Source organism: Cimex lectularius, unplaced genomic scaffold (genome assembly GCF_000648675.2).
Source record: "Cimex lectularius strain Harlan isolate CLEC.00 unplaced genomic scaffold, Clec_2.1 scaffold8, whole genome shotgun sequence".
Taxonomy (NCBI): Eukaryota; Metazoa; Arthropoda; class Insecta; order Hemiptera; family Cimicidae; genus Cimex; species Cimex lectularius.
Window position 1 is genome coordinate 444,871 of NW_019392656.1, and position 25,443 is coordinate 470,313.

Consider the following 25,443-nt stretch of genomic DNA (forward strand, 5'->3'; position numbering starts at 1 on the left):
TAGGAATTAATTCCTTTTTTCTGATTTTTTTAAGATTTCACGACCTTGCTTCAAATAAACAATGATAACAACAAAACTAAAAGGTTTTGAACAAATCCATTGATACCATTGAAAACTACGTTAATTTCCAATAAGATGTGAAAAATACTAAACTTCTAAACGTTTGGAAATAAGCGTTTTAATAGCCAGAACTTTGAAAAAAAAAATTTTCAGAGTTGAAAAACTTACTATGGTGATTCTAAACGTTAATGTCCTTTTTAGTGGTGTAATTGCTTTTTTTATTTCTGTTTTTAAAGTTGAAGAAATTGATAAAGGAAAGAAAAAACCGTGGGTGCCGGATTTGTGATGAGGTGGAAAGATTTAAAAAAAAAAAAAAAAAAAAAACAGTACCAGTGTTAACAAGATATCACTTAGATAACTAAAAACGTTTTGAATCTTAAAACTCTTTTATTCTCGGGAAAGTAATACAATAATCCTTTAATCAAAAATTATTCAGAAATGGTGAGATGCGGTCTGGTGTGACGTAGGTTTTAGAAAAACATTTTCTTTAGCGTGCCAACGTTTAGATCTTTATTGAGATCATCTTCAGGGCTCAAAGTGTTTGTCTTCTGTGTAATTGTGCCATTCTTGCGTGTCGTGTTGAGAGTGCCACACGACACGCAAGAATGGCACAATTACACAGAAGACAAACACTTTGAGCCCTGAAGTTGATCTCAATAAAGATCGAAACGTTGGCATGTTAATGAAAATGTTTTTCTGAAACCTACATCACACCAGACCGCATCTCACGATTTCTGAATAATTCTCGATTAACGATCACTATTCACCACACACCTTTAATCAAAGTTGGAGTCGTGTTGGTAAATAAGTAAACTTTTGCCCTATTTCGGTTTCGAACCCAAATTAAAAAGTTTAATAAATTCATTCGTTTATTATTTATTTTTTTAATCTTTCCACCTTACCAATCCGTCAATCAGGGTTTTTTCCTTCATCATTTTCTTCGCCTTTGAAAAAAGTAATTAAAAAAACAATTACACCACTAAAAAGGATATTAAATGTAGTACGTTTTCTGAAATTTGCTAGTCTCTAGGTTTGGAAATAGTAGTCTAGAATCACCATAGTAAGTTTTTCACTTTAAATCCCCCCCCCCCAAAGTTCTGGCCATTAAAACGCTTATTTTCCCAACTTTTACAAGTTTAGTATTTATTACATCTTTTTGGAAATTTAACGTAGTTTCAATTGTATCAACGGATTGTCCAAAACATTTTAGTTTTGGAGTAATCATAGTTTATTAGAAGCCAGGTCGTGAAATCTTAAAAAATCAGAAAAAAATAACTCCGAAACTGTAGAGATTCGGACCTTAGTTAATTAGGATGTTTTGGTTCCATTTTGAATATAGAATCTACTGAAAAATTTTGTAACACGAGTAGCCGAACGCCCTGTATATTATTGCTAGAGATTGTAGATCAATAGTATTTATATATCAAATATATATTACGTGTAAGTTATACATATAAGTGTTGGGGGTCCATCGTGGGCTATTTTAATATATAAAAGATTAACCTAGCGTGTAATTCATTTGAAATTTATAAGATTAAAGTCCAGGATGTACATAGAGTTAGTCGTGAAAGTGAGGGAGGGAGATGGAGTCGGAGCGAGAAAGAGGCGTAGGTCGATCAATGGGGTGGAGAGCGGAGCCGCTTGGAGCGCCGGCGATGGAACTGGGACGGGGAGCAGCAACTCGGGAGCCGACGAGCAGACCAGTCAGAGCGGTGCAGAGCTGCTCGTCGCACGTTTGGGAACGCGTTCGTTTGTGTTCAGATCAACAGCCAATGAGGCGTTTCCAGCTCCTTGACAGGCGATTCCTGCTGCAAGACGAGATGGAACCTGCCAGGAGACTGGCGATTTTCGCTTTTCTCGCAATTTTCCTTATTTTCACGCCAACAGAGGCGAACCATAGCCACATTACACTCGACCTCAAGATCAGAGACGTGCTGGACTTATCTGAGGTAAGAGTAATTTAATTTTCACGAAAGGTTCTATATATAAACCCCCCAAAAAAATCGTTCAAGAAAAACTTTCGATAAAGGACCAAGAGGACACGAACTTTTCAATATATTTTCATACTACTACCTATGCAAAATCATATACACGTACTCAATGTAAAACACATATAAATACATTTACACAAAAATGTAATTGAATATTTTCACTGCTGAAGACAGAAAGAATTTTGCATTAATACGTCATAGGAAAAAGTTTTTCCTATATTATATCGAATACACATTATAATAATTAATAAAAAAATATAAGAACTAGCTTAAAAAAAATCCATTTTTAATTTGAGAAAAATTCCATCTTGTAAACAAAGCCGGATTAATTGACGTTCTGAAGAAAGTAGGCGTGGCGGTCAACGGTTGTCATGGCCTCGAGAAACTTAATCCACTTGCCGTATTTGCCTTAATCATTCGTCGTGGTTGTTCATCCTCAGGTTTCACACTTAGATGGACGGTCAGGGTGGGTAAAAGAAAACGAAAACTTTAAACAAAAGAGGCCGAAAAACAAAGACTTTAACGCGCTCCGAATCCTTTGTTTGGTCGATTACCCCTGGTTACCGGGTTCCCTCTCCTGTTCGGCCGGCTTCTAATAATTAATTAATTTCCGCGCCGAGAGCTTAAACGGGTCCGGATGAAGACTTTGTTATATAATGGTTAACATTTAAGCCTGCTCAAGTACTTTTTCTAAGTTTTTCACAAAGACCAATGGAAATCGAACCGAACCTACCGAAGACTGACAGATTTTGTTTTAAAATGCGCAAGAGTCACCAATTTAATTTCTAGTATTTTGTCATAAAACAATAACATTTCATGACAGGATCATGCCTCTGACCTCATATATCTACCTTAATCTGCAGGTTTATCACTCAGTTTTGGCTTTGAAAGAAAAATATTAACAGTCGTACTTCGTGCATCCTTTGTTCAATGTTTTCATATATTCATTCTGGTTTAGCAATAGCAGGCAGTTCTTGTACAATAAAGCTGACGAATTTTTATTATTTTTTATTGTGGAAAAATAAACATTATATTTATCATACTGATAAACTATTTATCGTACAATAATTATATAATATAATAATGTATATCCTTACATGCCATTTTTTTCCACATAATTGTACTTCAAATAATGTGTCAGTAGGACAGAATGTTGCTGGCTCATTGAAAATTTATAACGTTGAAGTCTTGTAATTCTGGATTTTTTTATTTTTTTTATTTTCTTTCTTTTGCCACATATTTGCCATGAATAACCTTTATGGGGTTGTTTTTATGCCAAGGTCTAGACTGTTTTATAATAAGACATCATACTTTTATGATACATTTCGGCATCCTTTACCTATTCCCACAAAAAAGAGAGAAATAGAAGCATGGAAATATTTAATTAAATTATTGTTTGTTAGAGAAAAATAATTTAATCGGTTTTTTAAAAATATCAGCTCAGTAGACTAGTTAAACTTAAACACCATTGGTTTCATAAAACCTTTTATTTATTTCAATCTATACCTTATTTACATTATGTAATGAGATGGATTTACAAATGTCACAGATCATGTTTCGTGAGGGGTGTTAGAAATATTGTTGTTTTCAGAACTATACGCGAGGAATATCCTTTGTGTAGTAGGTCGCGAGGCCATCTCTTCAATTGTCTGGTGGAATTATAAGGGTGGTTTCTGTTGGATAACGATTGGGCAACTGGATTGGGATGCCCCACAGTTCTAGAGCAAGTCCCGATTGATGTTAGTATTGTCTTGTAGATTGTAGATAGTTTGTTTTTTGTTGAAACGTTAGTTTTGCATGCCACTAATCTGTAGAGTAGTCCGTTCAACGTTTGTTTAATTATTGTAATTTTAGTAGTGTCTGCTGGTCTTAGGTTTGTCTTGATCCTAGATGGAACCCAAGGTAGCGGGCGCAGTCTGTTTTTGGGATGGGAGTATTTTTGAGGAATATTGTGTGAGGGGTTTTCTTTCGAAGAGTGAATGATAATAAATGGGCCCTTTTGTTTCATTGAGCTTTATTGCCAGTATTTGTTCCAATCGGCTATTTGCAGGACATCCCTGAGTTCCTCCGAAGGAATTGTTGGATCGGCATCAAAATGTAGCAAGGTACTCGGCAAAGGATGCAAGGATGGTGAAATTAGTATATCTGCTATATAGACAAGGTGCAGGATCATTCCAAATACGCTGCCCTGAGGTACCCCCTGTTGGCGATCCTTGGCGGACGGCGGAATTCAAAAATTTATCGTTAGATTTATTTTAACAACCTCTTGTGTTTTGATTTTTCAAAAAAGTGGCAAATATGTTGTTTTTACTTTTTTTAAACTTTTATTTTTACTTTCTCTCGTTTTAACTGTATTTTCACCTGACGTTCACCCGAGATTGAAAACCGCTGCTTTCCAGGAGTTAATTAATTTAAACAACTTTTTGGCATCTTCGTTGAACCGAACACGGGTAACTTTTTGATTGATGCTTCGTTTGAGTTTATTAACTAGTGCAATTTGATTGTTTTTTGACGACCACATTAACTTTAATATTAACGCTTTGAGGCTTTTTGTTTTGTTCCTTAAATATTTGTAGGCGGAAAAAGTGAGCAATGGGCAGGAATTCAGTACTCCGAAGGAGGAAGGATCGAGGATTTTTAAACAAAGGAAAAAGTTCGATCCAATACTTTATTAATTTTTAAGCTTGTAGGATGGAAGTGCGGCGTTTCTTTGTCATGCTACAGGAAGGACTTAATATTGACCAAAGCCGGGCATTTTTCAAACAATATTTTTGAACAAAGTTTAAATGACTTTTTGCAAAATCTTTTCTGTAAACCTCCCTTGCAAGGTTGTTCACACAAAGTGAGAAGAAACCAATTACTTTACAAAGAGTTTTTTGAGAAAAAATCTACTTTTCATAGGCAATGACATGGACAATGATGTGATTCGTTCTGAAGCTTCTGCAGTTCTAAGCATCCCGATGATGACGTTAATTATTACGGGATACTCCTACTTACTAGTTTCCTGCTGCTTTTGAAACATCGTGGGCTTCCTGTTCTAAATTTAATTTCAAGGTTTATCTCTCTATTTAGGATTTTTAGACCATTTCGCAGCAGTTTGGGGTTGACTTCCCTCTGTACTTCACGTATGAGGATACGTGGTACGTCAGTTGTTTCATTAAGGTTTAAAGTGTCGTACAATTACAATTTTTTAAAAAAATCATATGCTTAGATTGGCTAAAAAGTAGAAATATAATTAAACTGTATATAATTGAGTTTGATCCATTTTTGGTATTGATTTCTGAAATATGATAAAAATGAATGATGACTTTTCCAGACAAATTTTATTCTTTTTCCCATAAAGATTTGACGTATTTACTTACAACTGGACAGGAAGTCCAATATTTTACGTGCCATGTATAATATTTATCAAAACACAGACAACATTTATTATTCGTGAATCTAAATTTGCAATTATCGTAAGATGCTGGGAGGTATAAAAACTAGAAGAAATATTTGTACATATTCTCTGTTAAGTCCTATTAACTGTAATAATCAATAAAGCCCCGTAATTAATTAGTCAGATGAGATGTTTTTCTCCGGTAATAAGCCTATAATTTACATGTCCGGGCCAGATCCGCCTGATAGTTAATTGCATTTTGAAATATCTTCTTCACTTGTTCCATTTTTCAGTGATAACTCAGTGACTAATATTGTTGTAAGATATTGGTTTGGTTTTGCTTTAAACTTTTAAAATGGACTTAAACCAGGATTCGTTCGGCTGCCGTTTGTCTTAAGGATCATTAACTTCTTTAAACATGGCTCGGATGATGCTGATAAATAGACCACGTTTCCTCCATTAACACCGCTAATCCACCGTTTCCATTGTCGTTCTTCCTCTTTTCTCCTGTGTTGGAAGACGAGTTAAAAAAATATTGCGCTATATATAAAAGGAATACTTATCAAAGGCCCCATTTGTTCAATATTAAAACCAGACGACATGGTGAAAAAATAATTATTTGTTAATAATAAAAATGATGTACGCTGTTTCAGTAAAAATGAGACTTTTTGCGTTTGTAAATAGCTTTTGAATTAATAACAAATGGACGGCAGAGGTCGGTATAGGGTCGATTTAAAATTTAAAACTCAAGGGACATGGAGTTTGCGACGTGTTCCTCGAAGTTTCCGACTTTACGAGGCACTTGCCCTCTCTTTTGTACTTACCATTTTTTTAAAATTAAATATTTATAATATACCACTCTCTTCTGATCGTTTAAACGAACCTTTCCTCTTTTTTTTTCATTTTGTTTTTATAACGTGAATAAAACGTGGCGTGGCGTAAAGGACTGGAAGTAATGGAAAAACATTTCTAAAAGGAGGAAATGTTTAATATTTTCTTGGTCATTAGAACGCCTTCGTTTTCGTGAAATCTTTCCTCGTAATTTCATTGATGATCACTTTACATATTCATAAATAAATGTGAATCTGTTGTTTGATAGTTACCTGTTATCCTGGTCCGCCTATCCTCGCTGATATCTGTTCGTTCAGAAGCGTTTCGGCATTCCGCCATCTTCAGTGGTTGGGCGATTTTTTGGAGTCTTGACAAACGCTGAAGATGGTGGAATGCCGAAACGCGTCTGAACCAACAGAAATCTGCGAGGATAGGCGGACCAGGACAGCAGGTCAACTGTTAAGGAATAGGTTCATCACTCAGCAGACCATAAAATGGAATTTCACAATTTCAATATGAATCGGTTTACATTTTTTTGTTTCATTTGTAGGTTACAAAACGACTGCAATTACCCATGCCTGCCACATCTAGCCTTTTATTAGTAAAATAGGTTATGATTTAATGTCTGTGTAAGATAAAAAAAAAAGGTTTACGACAAGAAAACTCAGGTTTTAATAGGTTGAATAGGTTTTGGCATGATTGTGAAAATAGACACAGCCGACTGGAGGACATAGCTGATTGATCCGAGAAAGTTTGCAATAGTATTCTCTTTTTTATTATTCAATGAGGTTTTGGTATAATTTTGAAAGTAGGCTCATGACCGAAGGGAGGACATATCCCTGATTAACCAATGATCTTCAGTTTTAACATTTCGTTTGATCTACTTTTCAATTTAAGGCTTCAGTGTTCGCATATTTTGGAAGGGTCCTACGTTGGTACCAAGTAATGAAAAAAAATATGGATCTCGTTCTAAATTCACCCATTAGCTCCATCGTCAGAATTTTATTACCATATTCATAATGTGCTCTGAAGTTGTTCTCTTAAAAAAAAAAAAATGCTGGTTAGAACCCTAAGGAAAAAACAAGCCCTTTGAGTTTTGCTCATCAACATTCGTTACGGAAACAAGTCCAGCGTGTTAATTACGCTAATGGGTTGGGCGAGGAGGTGAATTCTAACCCTGTTATAAAAACGGCCGAAGGGTTGTTCACAATGTTGTTTTCCAGGATGAATGGAAAGCCGCAGGGGGCGTGATTACAGTAGCAGCTGACAGTCGTGTTTGCATCGTACATAGTCATTACTGTGGTTTGCTAGCGCAATTGTAACACGAGTGAGCTACTGAGGGGGTCTTGGCTCCTTTATGCACGCGTAAAAAAAGTTTTATCAACGCACATTTATAAATGCTAATGGTATATGTTCCCTTTCAATTAAATGTACTCAACAGCAGGAGGTTTGGTTAGGGCGATGTTGTAAGATTTCTCCTTGAGGTCTGCGGCATTGACCGTTTCCGATATCTTGTTGTTGTTTTCGAAAGCTACACTTAAAACATATGAATTGGAAAGATTGGAATTTCTATTATTGTAAGAAAATACGCTGAGGTATGTCAGATAAACCTGAAGTTCAGTCATTTCAGTTCACCTCGGTCTGCCTATCCTCTCTTACTACATATGAATTGGAGAGATTGGAATTTCCATTATTGTGAGAAAATATGCTGAGGTAAGCGAGATGAATCTCCAGTTCAGCCGTCTCGGTCCGCCTATCTCCGCTTGTTTGGTCAGATACTCTAAGGTATTTAAGTCATTAATATATATTCTTCATCCTCTCATATTCACCGCTTAAATATAAGAAACAAATGGTTGTACATATGTGCAATACATATCATCAACCCTAATTTGATAATATTTCAAATATAATATGGAAGCTTGGACAATAATTTTATAAAGTGAGATTTATTTTTGAGGTCTGCCAGAGCTGGTGGTTGCAGAAGTTTATAAGCAGGGTGAGGCAAGACACATTTTCTTTTTTTTCCCCTAATAGGACACTTAGTCACACGGAAGATGGTGAAATGCCGAAACGCTCTAAAAAGCGATTAACTTACATTAGAATAGCCTGATCAGTCTTTATTTAAATCTGTACACAAATCCACCTTTGAAGATGTCGAGAAGCCGGTACACATCTGACAAACCGAAACGCTTTTGATAGGTAGATCAAAGTGATTTATAACGAGCAAAGTAGGGCTGTATGAATCTATTCTGGTCCTCTTGTTTTCGCTTTTAGCTGAATATAATGCCTATTTTCACCCTATATTTCAACAAATATTGTATAATAGTAAATATTGTATAATAGGTTTTTGAAACTCTCGACTAACTTAAAACTTTCAATTTGCAATATCTTGGATTGCTTTTCTCGCCGGTGGACAGGAAGGATATAAGTAGGGTGAGGTGACACGCTCACCTTCGTCCATATTAAATATTGCACAAACCCAGCGCGACCATGTCTAGAAGATGAAACGCGCCTGACAGATAAAACAGCTAAGATAAGACCAAAATGATTTGAAACGACCAAACTCGTCCGTCAACCCTTCAGCCCCCTTGAGGGAAATCTCACAATTTTGCTCATTTTTCAAAAAGACACATGTTATATTACCCCTCTGCAAAATCAAGTAAAATATACAGAAATAATTATCATCATCATCAACACATACCCGATATTTTTTTTTATCGTGGTGGCAACCCTTGAAAAGAAGGGCTTATCCGGGCGATCTGGTTACCCTGTCGTAAATTAAATTTTTTCTGGAGAGCTTCAGGCAAGATGAAATAACACACTGGGATGTTTTGACCTCGCAAAACATTCTCTCATGAAAGCCACTGCTTTGTTTGACACTTTCTGTTTATGATTTTCTGACATTTTGTACAATATTAAAAAAATGATTACGTGGAGATCGTGAGATTCGGTCTGGTGTGACGTAGGTTTTAGAAAAACAGTTTCTTTATCGTGCCAACGTTTCGAACTTTATTCTTCAGGGTTCAAAGTTTTCTGTGCACATTAAAAAATTTATGCGTCTCTAATGACAGTATGTCGACTGAAAACTAAATAATTACTAATTTTTATTCTATTTATTTAGATAAATGTTTATCAAAAATTGGAATTTTTTAAAATATTTTATTTTTAGTATCGTCAAGTATTGTAAGTTGTCTTATATAAAAATAGACGAGCTGTAGTTGTTAGTGTTCATTTTATGTTGCTGAGTCATCGCCATGTTGAAGGTCTTTTTCTCCCTCGGAGGGCTTCTCGAGGGCTTTAACTTGATTTCAAGATTGACTTCGTTTGCAAGGGCCAATGACATCGGCTCACGGATTCGGTTGCCATTTTGTTGGCACCATGGCAATTTTACGAGAAGTTTTGAATCACGGTTGAAATTTTAAAAGGCGTTTTCCGTTGATACATTGTTAACGAAACTGGTTTAAAAAAACAATTGTAGTAATGACCTCAAACTAGTATTAATGAGTGATGAAGATATCTTAGATTAATTTTAAACCACTCCTTTCTCTAATCCGAGTCTTTCTTCCGAAGTGGAAATCCGGTGTACATCACAATGATAAATATGGCTGGCTGACTCCATCAAAACTGACACGTGGCAAAGGCCAAACACTGAAAACGGGCCCTGATAATAATATTGTCTTTATCTATAAAATATCCGGATTTTTTTTTCTTAAGCATAAAGACATTCAAACCTGAAATCTTTCTGTGACGTGTATTTTTCCATAAAGCTTGAGAAGGGCCGAGTTATATACCTACGTTCAATCTACACCTAGACTTTTTACAGTTTTGGTTTTGAAAATATTCTCCCATAACGATCTGTGTTATGAGTAAAAAAAAACTTATACTTTATTGATTTAAAGCTTAGGTCGCAAATATTGGTGCCGCTAATAGTTTTACAGTTGACACAATGTTATTAATTTCACTTCTGATAAATGTTACACAAAGGAATTAATTATTTCGCCCGTGGCTATGTCCCCTGGCGTTCATTAACTTCGGCCACCCTTCCCGTTTTCAGCACACCCTTCCCTAATTAAGCGCAATTCTGTTGGGGCTGCGGACGCGGGTTTTGTTTTATTGTCCTGGATTCACCCCCCCCCCTCAAACGACGGTCTGATTTAACTGGACTGCGAAATCCACAGATGATTGATTCAAGTCGCCAAAATTGAAAGGGGGGTAGATATTTAAAGTACAGACGTTTCAGTGTTTACTGTGATAACAGTTTTTATTTTGATAAATTGACAATTGTTTAATTGTATTATGGTTTGAGGAAGATACAGGGTTTTCCAACCATACGAACCCAATTCAAATAACGTTAATTGGAAAAATCATCGAAGTTGTCATTTGTTGATTTTATCGTCAAATTGAAAACCATCTGAATAAAATGGGTAACACATTTTCAGTAAACTTCAATTCCGGCCATTCGTGAAACGGAACAAAACATAAAATCTCTTTCTTTATTAGGTGTTATTATTATTATTAATTTTTATGGGCGTTTTTTATTAGTTGTTATTAACATTATAATTTGTTGCAATCGTGAGGAGCAATCAAGAATGTGGTAGTTTAGAAAAGCACCTTTTTAATTTTTTTACCGTCCTTTCGACCTTTTTTCGGGTCATCTTCAGGGCATAAAGTGTGCTATTCTTGTGGTGTCATATTGGTTTTGTGTAAAAGTGTGGTGAAAAGTGCATTTGTAATCAGAATAAGTCGGCAAAAAAATGAAAACGGTGCTTTTTTAAAAACCTCATTCATGACCACTCCTCACGAATTAAACAAATTATAAAACAACAGGTCAATAAGAAACACACATTAATATTGTATAAGAATATGGGGCCACCGAGCACAAGTCGTTTTTTCAGTCAGACGCGTTTATACTGAAATTCTCCAACTATAAAATTGTCGACACTGTTTATTAAAAAAAATTCCTAAAATGGATTTCATATTAAGATTTAATAATGGTTATTAGCAGCAGGAAAATTGAACTATATCAAGCTTTCAGTATGTTTATGCTATTAGTTCCTAACATTTATAATATCTCTAACAAGAGAATTGTTCACAACGGTTTACTCAAACATAAAACGTTCAGGAATGAATGATGATTCAAGTAGTGTAATGTGACAGTATTAATTTTTCAGTATTTAACCTTATCAGTCCCAAAACTATTTAAAATTTACTGAGACAGACAATGACAGTGTTAGGACAAACTGACAGACAGATTGGTAGAGAAAGATAGATAGATATTGAGATAAATAGATACATAAACAAATAATAGACAGATAGGACGTAGATAGAAACATAGATAAAGAGGAGGGAGAGGGCGAGAGAGAGAGAGAGAGAGAGAGAGAGAGAGAGAGAGAGAGACATAATATAGAAGGATAGAATAAGAAAGATTGAGAGATGCAAAGAGAAAGAATGAGTAACAAAAAGAGATTAAAAGCCTTAAGATGACGGGTTGAGAAAAGAGATAAGTAGAGAGAGAGAGAGCGAGAGAGAGAGAGAGAGAGAGAGAGAGAGAGAGAGAGAGAGAGAGAGAGACATAGCAGATTACATAGTGAATATTAGTCAGATGAAAAATTTATTTAAAAAAAAACACTTAATATTGAGCGTATTTGATTCTCGTTGATATACTTTTGATAAAATTGAAACTTATGCCACAATGAGATTGATATTTTGAGGGTATAAAAACATGCCATCTCATCCCGAAACCACCACATTCATTTGCAGACGATACAGCAATTCTCTCTAGCAACTCCGACCTTGTCATTTCCACTCGAAACTTCCAACAACACCTCATACTACTAGAGTCTTGGTGGAAAAAGAAAAGGATGAAATTTAACACAGACAAATCCACCCACATTACCTTCACTCTTCGTAAAAGATCTCCCCCCTGTTTTCTTAAATAATATTCCCCTCCCAACTGCGGACCTCGGATTGTACATCGACAAACGTCTGACGTGGAATCCTCACACAAGACTGAAACGTCAGGAGGTTATGACACGATTTAGAGTTCTTGCACGACTTCTTGATAAACGCTCTAATTTACCTCTCAAAAATAAAAAGCTGCTTTACAACACCATAGTTAAGCCGATTTGGACTTACGGCCAAACATTCCAATATCCACCGCATTCAAACTGCATAATACTACGAAAAATACTAGATGCTCCATTTTATGTATCGAACCAAACTACACATACAGATTTACATATTCCTTTCGTACAAAATGNAAAGATTGAGAGATGCAAAGAGAAAGAATGAGTAACAAAAAGAGATTAAAAGCCTTAAGATGACGGGTTGAGAAAAGAGATAAGTAGAGAGAGAGAGAGCGAGAGAGAGAGAGAGAGAGAGAGAGAGAGAGAGAGAGAGAGAGAGAGAGACATAGCAGATTACATAGTGAATATTAGTCAGATGAAAAATTTATTTAAAAAAAAACACTTAATATTGAGCGTATTTGATTCTCGTTGATATACTTTTGATAAAATTGAAACTTATGCCACAATGAGATTGATATTTTGAGGGTATAAAAACATGCCATCTCATCCCGAAACCACCACATTCATTTGCAGACGATACAGCAATTCTCTCTAGCAACTCCGACCTTGTCATTTCCACTCGAAACTTCCAACAACACCTCATACTACTAGAGTCTTGGTGGAAAAAGAAAAGGATGAAATTTAACACAGACAAATCCACCCACATTACCTTCACTCTTCGTAAAAGATCTCCCCCCTGTTTTCTTAAATAATATTCCCCTCCCAACTGCGGACCTCGGATTGTACATCGACAAACGTCTGACGTGGAATCCTCACACAAGACTGAAACGTCAGGAGGTTATGACACGATTTAGAGTTCTTGCACGACTTCTTGACAAACGCTCTAATTTACCTCTCAAAAATAAAAGGCTGCTTTACAACACCATAGTTAAGCCGATTTGGACTTACGGCCAAACATTCCAATATCCACCGCATTCAAACTGCATAATACTACGAAAAATACTAGATGCTCCATTTTATGTATCGAACCAAACTACACATACAGATTTACATATTCCTTTCGTACAAAATGAAATACGTTTCCGTTACCGTATATTTCATAAAAACCTCCCAACTAACGTAAACCAACACATCAGAAACCTCGCATCCCGATGAATCCCCTCAAAACCTCCCCGCCGACTGAAGACACAATGACCGCGAGATCTCCTAGGATGTGATGGTGATTATAGTGAAAGTGATAATGACACACGTATCAATTGAACAAACAATATTATTGTTACATTGGAGTAATACCAATGGATGTTTTCTCCACTCTTGGTTTTAATTTTGTTTTGCTTCAATTACCTTGCTCACTGTTACTTATTACCCACTTTAAGGTAGTTGAAATGTACTACAAATTATATTTAAAAAAAAGAAGAAGGTATAAAGTTTTATTAAACCTTTTGCGTAATTTTCAATCATTCCAGTTCAGTGTTGTTTACCAATTGATATTGCAAGCTGAGTACACGTAAATTAAAATCCTATGTTGCATAACATGCAAAAACAAGAATGGAAGAACTTGCTTTAAATATCGATAACATTTGAATTGATCGCGTTTGGAATACCTTAAAGAAGGCCGAATCACTTTTTTTTTCTTCTGTGGTACTACACTTGTAAATCAATACTGTACGACTTTATTGTACAAAAGAGTGTTTTATAAATTAAATTTTGAAATATTAAACACATACTGGCTTTTTTCTTCAGGTTTTTCAGATTTTCTTTTTTAAATTTCTAAAACTAACTTTGTTCATTTGTAATGTCATTTTTAATCCGTATCTAGTTGGGGATATTCGTATTGTGAATTGGCAGATATAAAGCGATCCGTTAATTAACTACCAAATTATTCAACGAACAATGTCAGCCTGGAGTCTTTCCCCTTCGAACCATAGAATGCGATATCCCTTTATCGGTTCGGCTCGGTAGGAAATTGGATTTTACACCCCAATCAACTTGCCTTATTTATTTTTTTGTGTCCCTTGAAGACCAACCATTGTGCTTTTTCACGGTTGATTCACAATTATCGGGATTACTGTGTTTAAATGATTGCGCAAAGTGTAAAATGAATTCAATCGTGAAAAGATGACGGTATTTGGACAATTGTATGGTTGTGGTTTAGCACGTGAGTTCTTCCCGAATAACGGACCTAGGTTGCTGCCAAAAGATTTCAAAAGTTATGTAGGCAATTAAATGATTTATTACTTATCGGGTATGAAAATGTGGTAAAAATGACAATTATAGTTAAACTAATGTTTATGGAAATAAATCAATTTTATGGTATTATTGAAAACAGTAACACTGGGGGAGTGAATGTGACCAGACTTCTATGTTTCTATCGAGTGATGTGTTTGTGTTAATTCATTGGAATGAATGTAATTTATTAGCGTGAAAGGAAGGGGTTGTTTATAACCCAGCTCCGAGGAATATAGAGTACTCTGGGGTGAGTGTGTGACGTCTGGAGAATAAAAGTAAGTTATTAGCGTGAATGGAGTGGGTTCAACCCCGCNATGTATTGTATGTTTTGTTTCTATGCTGCATTTGACCATCCAGAGGCTAGCATTTTTAGTACATCAACGTGGTACACATTTAAAAGCAGAGAGTCAGAAACCAGTTCGAGACGCTCAAAAGGCTGCTGTTTAAAACAAATGCGAAAGAGGAGAAAAAGAAGGCTAAGAAGCAAACACGCAGAGGGACGGCGATGACCTCAGCTGTTTGTCAGCCCATACTTTATTATTATTATTATTATTATTGAAAGAATGTTCTGAATTAAATAGAAGATTTTAAATTGTCATCAAATTTTTGTCAATATTATATTGGATGTTAGAATTGTTTTACGTATATATACGGAGGGAAATATTGACAAAACTGATTACTCTTTTTGTTTTTAAATAATCTCTGGTTTGTTCTTTGTATTCGTATTGATGCAGAAAAGGACAAAACAATCCCCTCTGGCGTGTCATTTGGGCATAAAACGACCCTCCCTTAAAATAGTGCGTGCCCGTTGTCATTAAACAACTTCGTAGGGTTGGTTTCTGCATTCCGGAGAGAGTTTCCAAGTGCATTTATTGCATTTGATGGGGAGTCCGTCGCATTCTGAAACTAAATGTGAGACCCGGACCCGGGGAATGACACCCGTTTTATTATCCTCCCCCGCTGTGTTTTAAAAAGAGAAAAATCCTTATTGTCCTTGAGGAAAAGGGAAAATCGGAAGATGCGGAAGAAGCGGCGGAGAGTCAATAGACCCCTAAGCCTCTTGGCGCCCCCATACATTAAGTACAGTCAGAAACAAGAAACAGAATCAAGTCCCAGCGCTAATTTTTTTTTCCAACCCAGCTGGATTACATTTCAAGATTGACTATTCTTTACCAAACGTCGATCTGTCAGTCAAGATTAAACATGGCCGAATGAGACGAATCAAACGAAGCCATACGGACCCAAAAAATATCGTTCATCCTAGCTATACAAATTTCTCATTAACTTGGAGGTTTTTGAACACTTACCTTAGGTGAGATATCATCTGGTCTACGGGGTGTAAATGTGATAGGTCTGTCTGTCCTCGCTGAATTCGCCTGTCAGACGAGTTTCTGCATTTCGCCAAACACTGAAGATGATGAGTAATTTCTAGGGTTTTATTAACCACTGCGAGCGATAATCGGTCAGAAAAAGTATACATTTTAGACGATCTTGGGAACTGAATTAAATACTGAAAAATTAATCGATTCTATTAATTTTTCCTGGGTTGAATCATTAAATGACCCGGACGTTCTTTTGGTTTCTTAAATGTACTAAATATGCACTGTATTGAAAATAAAATATTCCGTCTCTCTCTCTCTCTCTCTCTCTCTCTCTCTCTCTCTCTTTCACTCTNACTCACTCACGCACTCGCCACACTCAGGCCGAGTCCCTTTCTCTTCTCCCTCTCGCCCTTTATTTTCTACTTCTTTTTACTTCTTCATCCCTACTTACCGGTTTCTTCTCTCTCTCTCTCTCTCTCTCTTTCCTCTCTCTGTCTCTTAACTTTCTTTCTTTTTTATTCTGTCTGTCTCTCTCCCCCTCTCTCGCTCTTTTCACTCGCTCACTTTCACACACTCTCTCGATCCCTCTGCTCTCTCTCTTTTTCTTTGTTCTCTCTCTCTCCCTCTCCCTCTTTTCCACCTTTCTGCTTTTGTTTTTTATCTTTCATTCTTTCGCCAATTCTGCCGTTATCTTTTTCTTTTGTTTTAAAACAACGACCTTGCAATATTTTTGCCATCAGCTAAGACCCAAGTACGGAACTGGCATCTACTATCAGGTTGGTTAAGTGTAACATGGGATTTGAGAACGAGGCCAAGTTTCCATCCTCTGTTTTAAACGTGAACTCTCACACTTTCTTTTGTTCAATCCTTAGGGTCAAACAACTTTAAATCACAATATGGAATTATACGATCGGTATAATATTTTTTGAAAGAATTCTTCTTGATGTCTGCGGTGTAATGAACGTCCCTGATGACAGGGTTATAAATGAGCAGGGTGAGACAAAATGATTGTAAACGATAACAAGCTAATATTTTTGTTATAAAGAATGCATACAATCTACAAAAGATGAAATAAGATGATATAAGTCAATTGATTCTTATAACTCTTTATTTACCTGAATGTTCTGGTTTCAAAGTCTGCTGAATATGCCCTAAAGGCGAGTAAAAAAGGGAAAAAATTGTAACATGTTCATTATTATTCATGGTGTTGCATTCAATACTTTACGGAAACGACATTTTCAAGTAAAACGGCTGTAGGAATTATAGCACATTGGCAGTTCTTAATTAACATTACAAGTGAACCCTTCCGACCCCTCCTGATCCCTTTTGGGGTGCACTCTCTCTGTTTGATTAGTCAGTAAATATTCGTTTAATTAATGAAACGAGGAAAACAAACGCTGAAAGGCAATTCTTCCATCTGGAGTTATAAGGGTTCAAGATTTATGTCTTGGTGCATTCACGGGGGGGTGCGTTGAAGGGGTTTCGAAATCCCGACCAATTTGACCCACCCCTTCGAAGCGAAGAGTGCTTTCCTTTTGTTGATTTTTCATCATAACATTGATGCCAACAAGGGGAAGGTCGAGGTTTTTAATTTAAACATTTTCCCTTTTTAAAGAAAACAGTAAAAATCATATCTTGTGGTTGTTGTTTGACTTTAAGCATAGTTGTTCTGCTCATTTTTGTTTCTTTTAGTTTGTCACGCGCGCAAAGAATCAAAACTTAATTGCAAAACTTTGTAGGGGAACTGAATTGAGATTTGTATTTGTCAAACTAACTTCATACGCAAACACAATCCCTCCCACAATTCCAAGCGCGTAAACGAACATAGTGTCTGTTCGTTTCATGGAGATACACGCACACGAAAACACCTCGCACTCTTTCTCACTCTATTTTTCTTTCTTTATAATTTCCTCCATCCAATCCTCTCCCTCTCTCTCTCTCATTTTTCTTTCTTCGATTTTCTGTCTAATTTCTCTCTCTCTTTCTTTATTTTGTCGTTATCTCTGTCTTTCTCTCTGACGTTTTTACTCTCTCTCTCTCTCTCTCTCTCTCTAACTTTTTCCTTGGTTTTATGTCTCTTTTAATGTATTTTCATATCATGCTTTCTTTACGTGTTTATGTTCTATTTTACTTTTTTTTTTTCTCTCTCTATCCCTTCCTCTCTCCTTCCGTCTGTTTCTTTTGCTCTTTATTTACGTCTCTTTATGACTACCTGTCTGCTTCCTCTTAATCACTCTTTCTTTTTCTTTTGTTATTCTGTCAGTCTGTCCTTTATTTTCTACTTCTTTGACTACTTATCGGTTTCTTTTCTCTTTCTCTCTCTCTCTTTCTCTCTCTCCCTCTTCCTCCCCTCCTCTCTCTCGGTTTGTCCCTCGCTTTTTCTTTTATAGGTTTTTGTTTTATTCTTTTCATTTATTTATTTTATTAATTCTTTTTTGACTTTCTGCTTAATTTCTCTCTCTCTCTCTCTCTCTCTCTCTTCTCTCTCTCTTCTCTCTCTCTCCTCTCTCTCTTCTCTCTCTCTTTTGATGGTCTTTCCGTCTCTCACTTTTTTCTCTGTCTTTCTTTAATTTTATCTCAATCTTACTTTTTGTTTTGACTTTATGTTTGTTTTTTAATGTCTCTTCTTATAATTGTTTCTTTATGTGTTTCTCTTCCATTTTCATTTGTGTGGTGATTAGTGACCGTTAATCGATATTTATTTAGAAATGTGTAAAGTATAAATATTAAATTACCATGATCAATTCTAACATGACAATTTTTTTTCAGGTAAGTTGCATTAACTAATACCTTAGAGATATGCATTTCCTAATTAGTAAGTAAAACCCTACATCTTTATTAAGAATACCTTATTACATTATATTTTCCAAATGTTGTCGTTTCTTGATGGCAGATTTGTGGTGATTTATTGCTACTTCTTCCATTTCCGTTTAATTGGGATAATCCTAACGATGTTTAAATTTAAACTATTCAAAAGATACACTCTTGATATTGCTTATATCTTTCAATTCAAGGCGGAAAAGTTGGACAGTCATCTATGATCCGACCATGGATCCTCTTTTTCAAAATTGTATTTTGTTCACCTTCCTTTCATTTGGTTCCGACACTTCTACCTCAATTTGCCGACCACTATTTCTCGCGGCTGCAATAATACATTCAGAAATAACGGTTCTTGAAGATTCCCCGTTGTCGAAAACTGTAGACGACCCCACGTCTTGGAATAGAATTAGCTCTGTTTCACGAAAAACAGTTTCGTTCCTTGGAATAAGATGGACTTTTCGACCCAAGGTTATTGGAATCATCAGAGCGTATTTTCTTCGACGATGAAGGAAAACAACCGTAAGCTCATTTTACATCAAAATGTAATCAGGCTCCTCGTTCAGATCTTCATCTCCCGTTTTAGTAAACCCTCTTTCCAGATTTACTGTTATTTTCAAACTTTGACGTTTAAGGGATATCTTATCTGCATGCTTCCATTATATGCCGGCTCTCAATTCATGATTGTAATTGATAAAAAATATTTTCCTTAGAAATATACTTGGTTAACGACCTTTTAAATTATATATTTTACCACGCTTTTGAGACAACATTTTAAACATTAATAAAAAAAATGTTTAAAAGTCAATAATTTTACATAAATATTTAGCAGAAGATAAACCTCACCACACCTACTGATGATATGATATTTTGTTATGTATATGATATTTTGTAATATCATCGCTCAACAATAATAAATTGTCATGTTATCACCACATATAATTTTATAGTGGGCATTATTTTAGGACAAAATTTCATCTAAACTATGTTAAAATAGTGCAAAATTTGACCTGGCGATCTAGTATCTATCAAACTCGATATTTGCGGGATGATTATCATGTCTTTCTTCCCTCGCGGTTTTGGCCTGTCAGATAGATAAGCTAATAAGCTGCTTATAACTCGTAAGATCCTGGTTATTTCAATCGACCTGGGAGAGGCCCGTAGGAAAGAAGAAATCTTACAATTTAGTATTACGACTTTAACCATTTGATAATGTTATAAACATTATTCTTTGTCAATTCTGTAAGACGATTTTATGGAAGTCGGGCCATATGCAAACGGGGCAAGTCTGGAATTTCGTTTTGTTTGGCAGATTGTTTCATTTCATCTTGATGTCTGGGAGGGAAGTGATGCACCTTGCTCTACTCGGTTGTTACATTTCATCTTGAAGTCTGGAAAGTCATGTACCTATTGCTCGAGTGTTACATTTCATCTTGAAAGTCTGTAAATTAATGTACTTATAGCTCGATTGTTACATTTCATCTTGAAGTCTGGAAAGTGATGCACGTGTACGCAAATGCAGCTCAGACGTTTCGTGTCTTTTTCGTATGTCATCTATATTTTAGCATTTTGCCGTTCTCACTGGTAGACAAAGCGAACTAAAATGACACCAAAACCATCGAACATTTTACAAATTTAAACATCTAAACATTTAAACAAATTTCATAATAGGGTTGATTCTTGGGGAAAATGTATATAAATAAAATAAAAAAATGAGCGTAAAATTTCTGCCCTTCCGAGTAAGATTGTTTTAAATTGTTTGATTTCTTTTTGAGATATGCGAGATGTTCTTTCAATCGGTGGTTTCCAATTATCCAGGTCCTCCTACTCTTGCTTGTTTCATCAGCTAGAAACGTTTCGGGATTTTCAAATTGCCTATTGCCACACCCTGCTTATAACCTTAACCAGCCATCAGATAGAACATACAGACCAGGTTTATCGGATGAAGTACAAAGTTTTAGTTTACCAATTCTTCAGTTCTCGTTTGGATTATTTTACTAAAGAATGTTTAGTAGACGTAGGATGTTCTAAGTTAGTAGTTCATTTATTTCTGATTATTGTTGTCTTCCTATATATCCTGATTTTAGACGGTTTCGACTTTCTAAGTTCACCAAAATAGATTGAATTAATAAGGTAACAATCATTACTGTTTTATCAATTTTTTAAATAAAATTTCCCTCCTTCAGAAGTGGATTGATTAGAATGATGACAGGCGCGCTTTTTGTGTGTGTTCAATATTGAACGAGGAGAAATCCAGTGAATTCTCATACCGTCTTTTTCCTGGCACGGCGCTTGATGAAAACAAATATTTTCGAGCAAACAGGGGGCAAGGTGGATCCATCCGGGGGTGGTGAAATGGTTGCCGGCAGATGGGCGAGCCTTCGAATGCCACGCTAGGCTAAGTCCACATGCCATGGCTCCAGGCCGGTAAACCAACCGTGAAATGCCCTTTCCTAATTGTACGGATCGAGTCATGTCACTTGCCCGTCAGGAAATATCAAGTGGAGAAATAATGGCCCTGTCGACAGCACACTCTTCCAGGGGGACCTGGAATAGCGTCGAGTTGTTATGGAGAAAACGCTTTGAAACAATTCTGGTTTGTTTTGAAACTGGAGCGTGACTGCTGATAACATCGCCTTGATGGAAACGAATCTAGTCTCCTCTGATTAGAACCTCTTAGAAGTAAAATTGCCTCATTTAAACCCCAATTTTTGGGACCCCTTGCAATTTCATTACTTCTTCAAACTTTTAGAGTTTTTTATTTTAATTATTATTTCAGGGCTTGTTTTATTAGTCTAATATTTATTCAATAACGTCAACATGCGCTGTGATTTAATAAGTACTACAAATTAAATTTGATTGTTTTGACGTTAATTTATTTCACGTATAGATTTATACAGTATAGCGACGTGAAAAGGATCATTACTCATAAAGTTTGGTCAGTCGTGATCAGGGTCTGCCCATTGTCTTCGTTTGTCCTTTGTCATTACTCATTAGCAATCTGCAATCTTGTCGCTATAAAGTTCATTTAGTTCAGGACTGTCTGTCCTAGTATAACGCAAAACTTTAAAACATATTGGCAATTTTGTACTGAAAGTTTGTAGGCTAAGTACAAGTAACGATTAAACATTGAAGTCCCGTTAGTAATTAAATATTTAAGGCCATTTCTACTTCTCTATGATTTACAAACATCACCATAATAATAACCAATAGAGCAATATTTAAATAAATAATGAAAAGGTGTTAGTGATAAAAAATAATGAAGGAGGTGTGGTTTTCTCGTTTCCGATCATCCTTGTCTGACTGCCAATGTTGTTGTTGACTAAGGTTAATTCTTATTTTATTCCTACAAACTATCATCAATACTTATAAAACGCAAATCAAAATGGTGCTATTTCAGGCCGTTTAGCATTATCTATGGTCTAAAAACTATTTTAATAATAAATAGAGCAATATTTAAGTAAATCGTCAAATTTGTTTGTTATACCATAAAAAAGATGTAGAAGGAAAGGACGTTCTTGCTGGGCTGGTCTGTGGAGAGGCAAGACCTTTATAATTACCATCGTCAGTGGCTGGTCAGGGTTGGAAAGTAGGATAAGACAAAACTCCCATCACGTTTATTTCATTCCTACAAAGTAAACAGCAATAATCACAAGACAAAATGGTCATTTATCTTTTTTGTATGGCTTACAAACGCTATTTTAATAGCCCATAAGGCAATATTTATATAATTATTAAAAATTTAATTAATTAATTTGATTATTTTGTACGTCTAGTATTATTTATGTACATATTTAAAATAGGAGGCAGATCAAAATACACCATATTATCATTATTAATGCGTTCATCTCCAAGTTCAATTTTTCATTTTTTCATTTCAAAATGCTCAAACCAATCTGGTTCCCTCCGTTTGTTGAAATTATATAACACTATTGTATTTAAATTGAAATTGAAATTGTGTTTTGTTTCTTTTAGATAGTCCTTAAATTCCGAAAATTTGGTCGTTTTAGGCAAGAGTTCTTGAACTCTCGTATTTATTTCTCTACCGCCTGTCTTATATTTTTAATGTCGCAATCATTATAATTAAGTTGGTAAACACCGCTTTTTACCAAGTTGTCTACTTATCTTTAGGTTTTGAGAGGATCTAAGTGAAACCGGACTTGTAAAAGCTATTTTAAAACCTTCTTGTTTAAGAATTTTACCTACTTTTTCTGATAGTTCACCAATATATGGCAAACAAGGGAAACCTAATGATTCATTTATGGTGGGGTGGTTGAGTCTTGTTGCTTCTTTTATTTGGTCTGCCTAGCTTAGCTGGTTTAGTTGCTCAGACTCTTCAGTGGTTTGATAGGGTTTCAGAGTTATAAGCAGGGTGAGACAAGAAATCAATACATCTCATTTCTTATTTGATCTGTTATTTTTAAAACCAATAGAGTAATGTTTCAAGAAATAATAAATTATGATATTTATAAAGAAGGGTGTGTACGTACGAACACGTGGTTCGGCTGTTTCAGGTCATATGCCTGCTATGTCGATATGTCAGACGTTTTTTTGTATTTCGCTTCTTCAGTTGGTCAGGGATATAGGCACTGCAACGAAAGCTTTTAATTAGAATTTCCTTGCTTACTAATTTTAATCCGGCAGTTATGAATTCTTACGGCTAAACGGGCCGGCCGGTTTGGACGCAATTGCAGGCGATGTGTCGACTTCCTCAATAGACACCGAGGATGCCAATAAATAACCGTCACCCACTTATCTGAATAGCTGAGAGAGGCTCATGTTAAAAGCTCGTCTTCTAATGTTCGTATAACCCACTCAAGAACTATACAAAGAATCATTTTTTTAAATTGGCCCTTCCGGACCTGCCGCTCCTGAGGCCCCTATGACCCTTTTTCCCCCCAATTTCACTCTTTCACACTTTTTAAGTTGGATTTACAAGGGTGGCGGAGGGAAGTTCTGAAAGTGAAACGACAAAGAAAGAAGATTCGTAAACCGTTAAACCGCTGACTTTCTTTTGAAGTGAAAAATATAAATTGGTAAATCGACTTGAAAACATAAAGCCTTATCATGAAAGATCTCCATTTTTCCACAAATATATACTCATTTTATTACGCCAAAGTTAAAACTTTAAAAAAAATTGAAAAATAATGAAAATACATTAAAAATTGATAGCAATCCTACTCTCTCTTGTTATCTTTTTAACATACAAAGTCTAAACATCCTTATACATTTTTTTATATATTTGCAATTCAAATCATTACGCAGGAACTCACTAAACAGGTTTATGACACCGGACCAAACAAAGCTGAACAATGTTTGCCTCCCATGTAAATATTTTGTTTAGTTAATTAATCTTTTTATGTAAGGTATTGGTTGAAATGAAAAAGTTAGTGTCACGAGCGGGATTCAAATCCACGACCTTCGGCTCAACCGGTTTTAGCCGAAGGTCGTGGGTTCGAATCCCGCTCGTGACACTAACTTTTTCATTTCAACCAATACCTTACATAAAAAGATTAATTAATTGAAAGAAGTTATTTGGTCAATCGGACTACGAAATATAGTGGATTTTGTTTAGAGTTGGGCCGAACGGATTTTCTGTAGTGGAAAATCAAGGTGTTCGGTTTTCGTTCAATTACCTTCTTCTCCCCCTGGGCAAGTCCAGTTTACAATAAGCTAATTTTAAACGCGTATTAACTCCAGGCCCGTTCAACCGCCGGCCGGGGATAATCTCCTGGAAGAACGGAGGACAAAGGGCGGTCCCAGCCATTGACATCGATCCTAGGGTCGTTCGGGACGCCGGTCTACCGGTACGACTTTCATTGTATTCACCTATTTGTGTATAAAAAATGGAAGGGGTTCGAAGATGGGGAGGATTGAACGGCGACGGGCAGGCCAGGATCAACGAGGTCGACATCCTTCTCGGGACGTGATTAATTGTCTTTTTCTCAAGATTCAGACAGGGCTGAAAGTGTAAACAAAAGCCGATGAAACCATTCTATTAAAAAAGGTAAATATTTGAAGGGGGTTCATAAATAAAATAAAAAAGAACTAGGGTGTACAAAGACACATAATTGCACTTCATCACAATAATTGAGACACTTGTTATATATCAAATTTGAGAATATTTTTTCTTTTATAAGGCAGTACTATCCGTACGTAAAAAAGTCTACAAATTTAGAAGGATCAAGTCCGACTACCTTCGGCTATTTTCTTCTATCTATTATCGATGGTTTGGTCTGATATATTTGACCGGGATAGTCTGCTTGTCCTTGCTGTTCAGTTTTTGCAAACGCTGTCCTCTTTATTTTAAGCAAGGTTTGGTGTTAACAAAAGATGCTTTGTGAGAATCTTGTTGAGATCTGCGTTGCGATCAACCTGTAGTTTCCGATCATCAGTCTTCCTGTCCTTGCTATGTCAAGGTTATAAGCACGGTTAGGCAACACACCAACTAACCCCTCTTTACTGTAATCGTACTCAGTATAGAAGGACAGTGAGTAGAGGTGTACCACTAATGATATTAAAGATCTGTAATTAGACCGTTTCTAGTCATCATGGACATCATGTACTCGCTGTTTTGTTCTGACCGACGCATTTAAACATTTCCTCTTATTTTAATCACGAAGATTCAGGTTCTATGAAAGTTAAATTATTAAATTTGAACTAATTTCTTTTTCCAACACGGTAGGCTTTGTGAAAAATCTTGTTGAGGCCTGCGTTGTGTAGAAGTTTATTCGTTTCCGATTAATGTTTAAAGCTCAAAACAAGAATATAAGAAGGGCGAAGCAAGA

General features: G+C 35.8%; 1 protein-coding gene across 13 annotated transcripts in view; it reads left to right on the top strand.

The window, feature by feature from the left end:
- The first annotated feature begins 1,640 nt into the window (after positions 1–1,640).
- Positions 1,641–25,443, top strand: part of LOC106669702 (fasciclin-1) — a 135,320-nt gene continuing 111,517 nt past the window's right edge. For all 13 annotated transcript variants that reach the window (XM_014399352.2, XM_014399354.2, XM_014399356.2 and 10 more), the window contains exon 1: positions 1,641–2,009. In XM_014399352.2, coding sequence (XP_014254838.2) covers positions 1,644–2,009 — 366 coding nt within the window. In that variant the 5' untranslated portion in view covers positions 1,641–1,643. The remainder of the gene's footprint in view (positions 2,010–25,443) is intronic.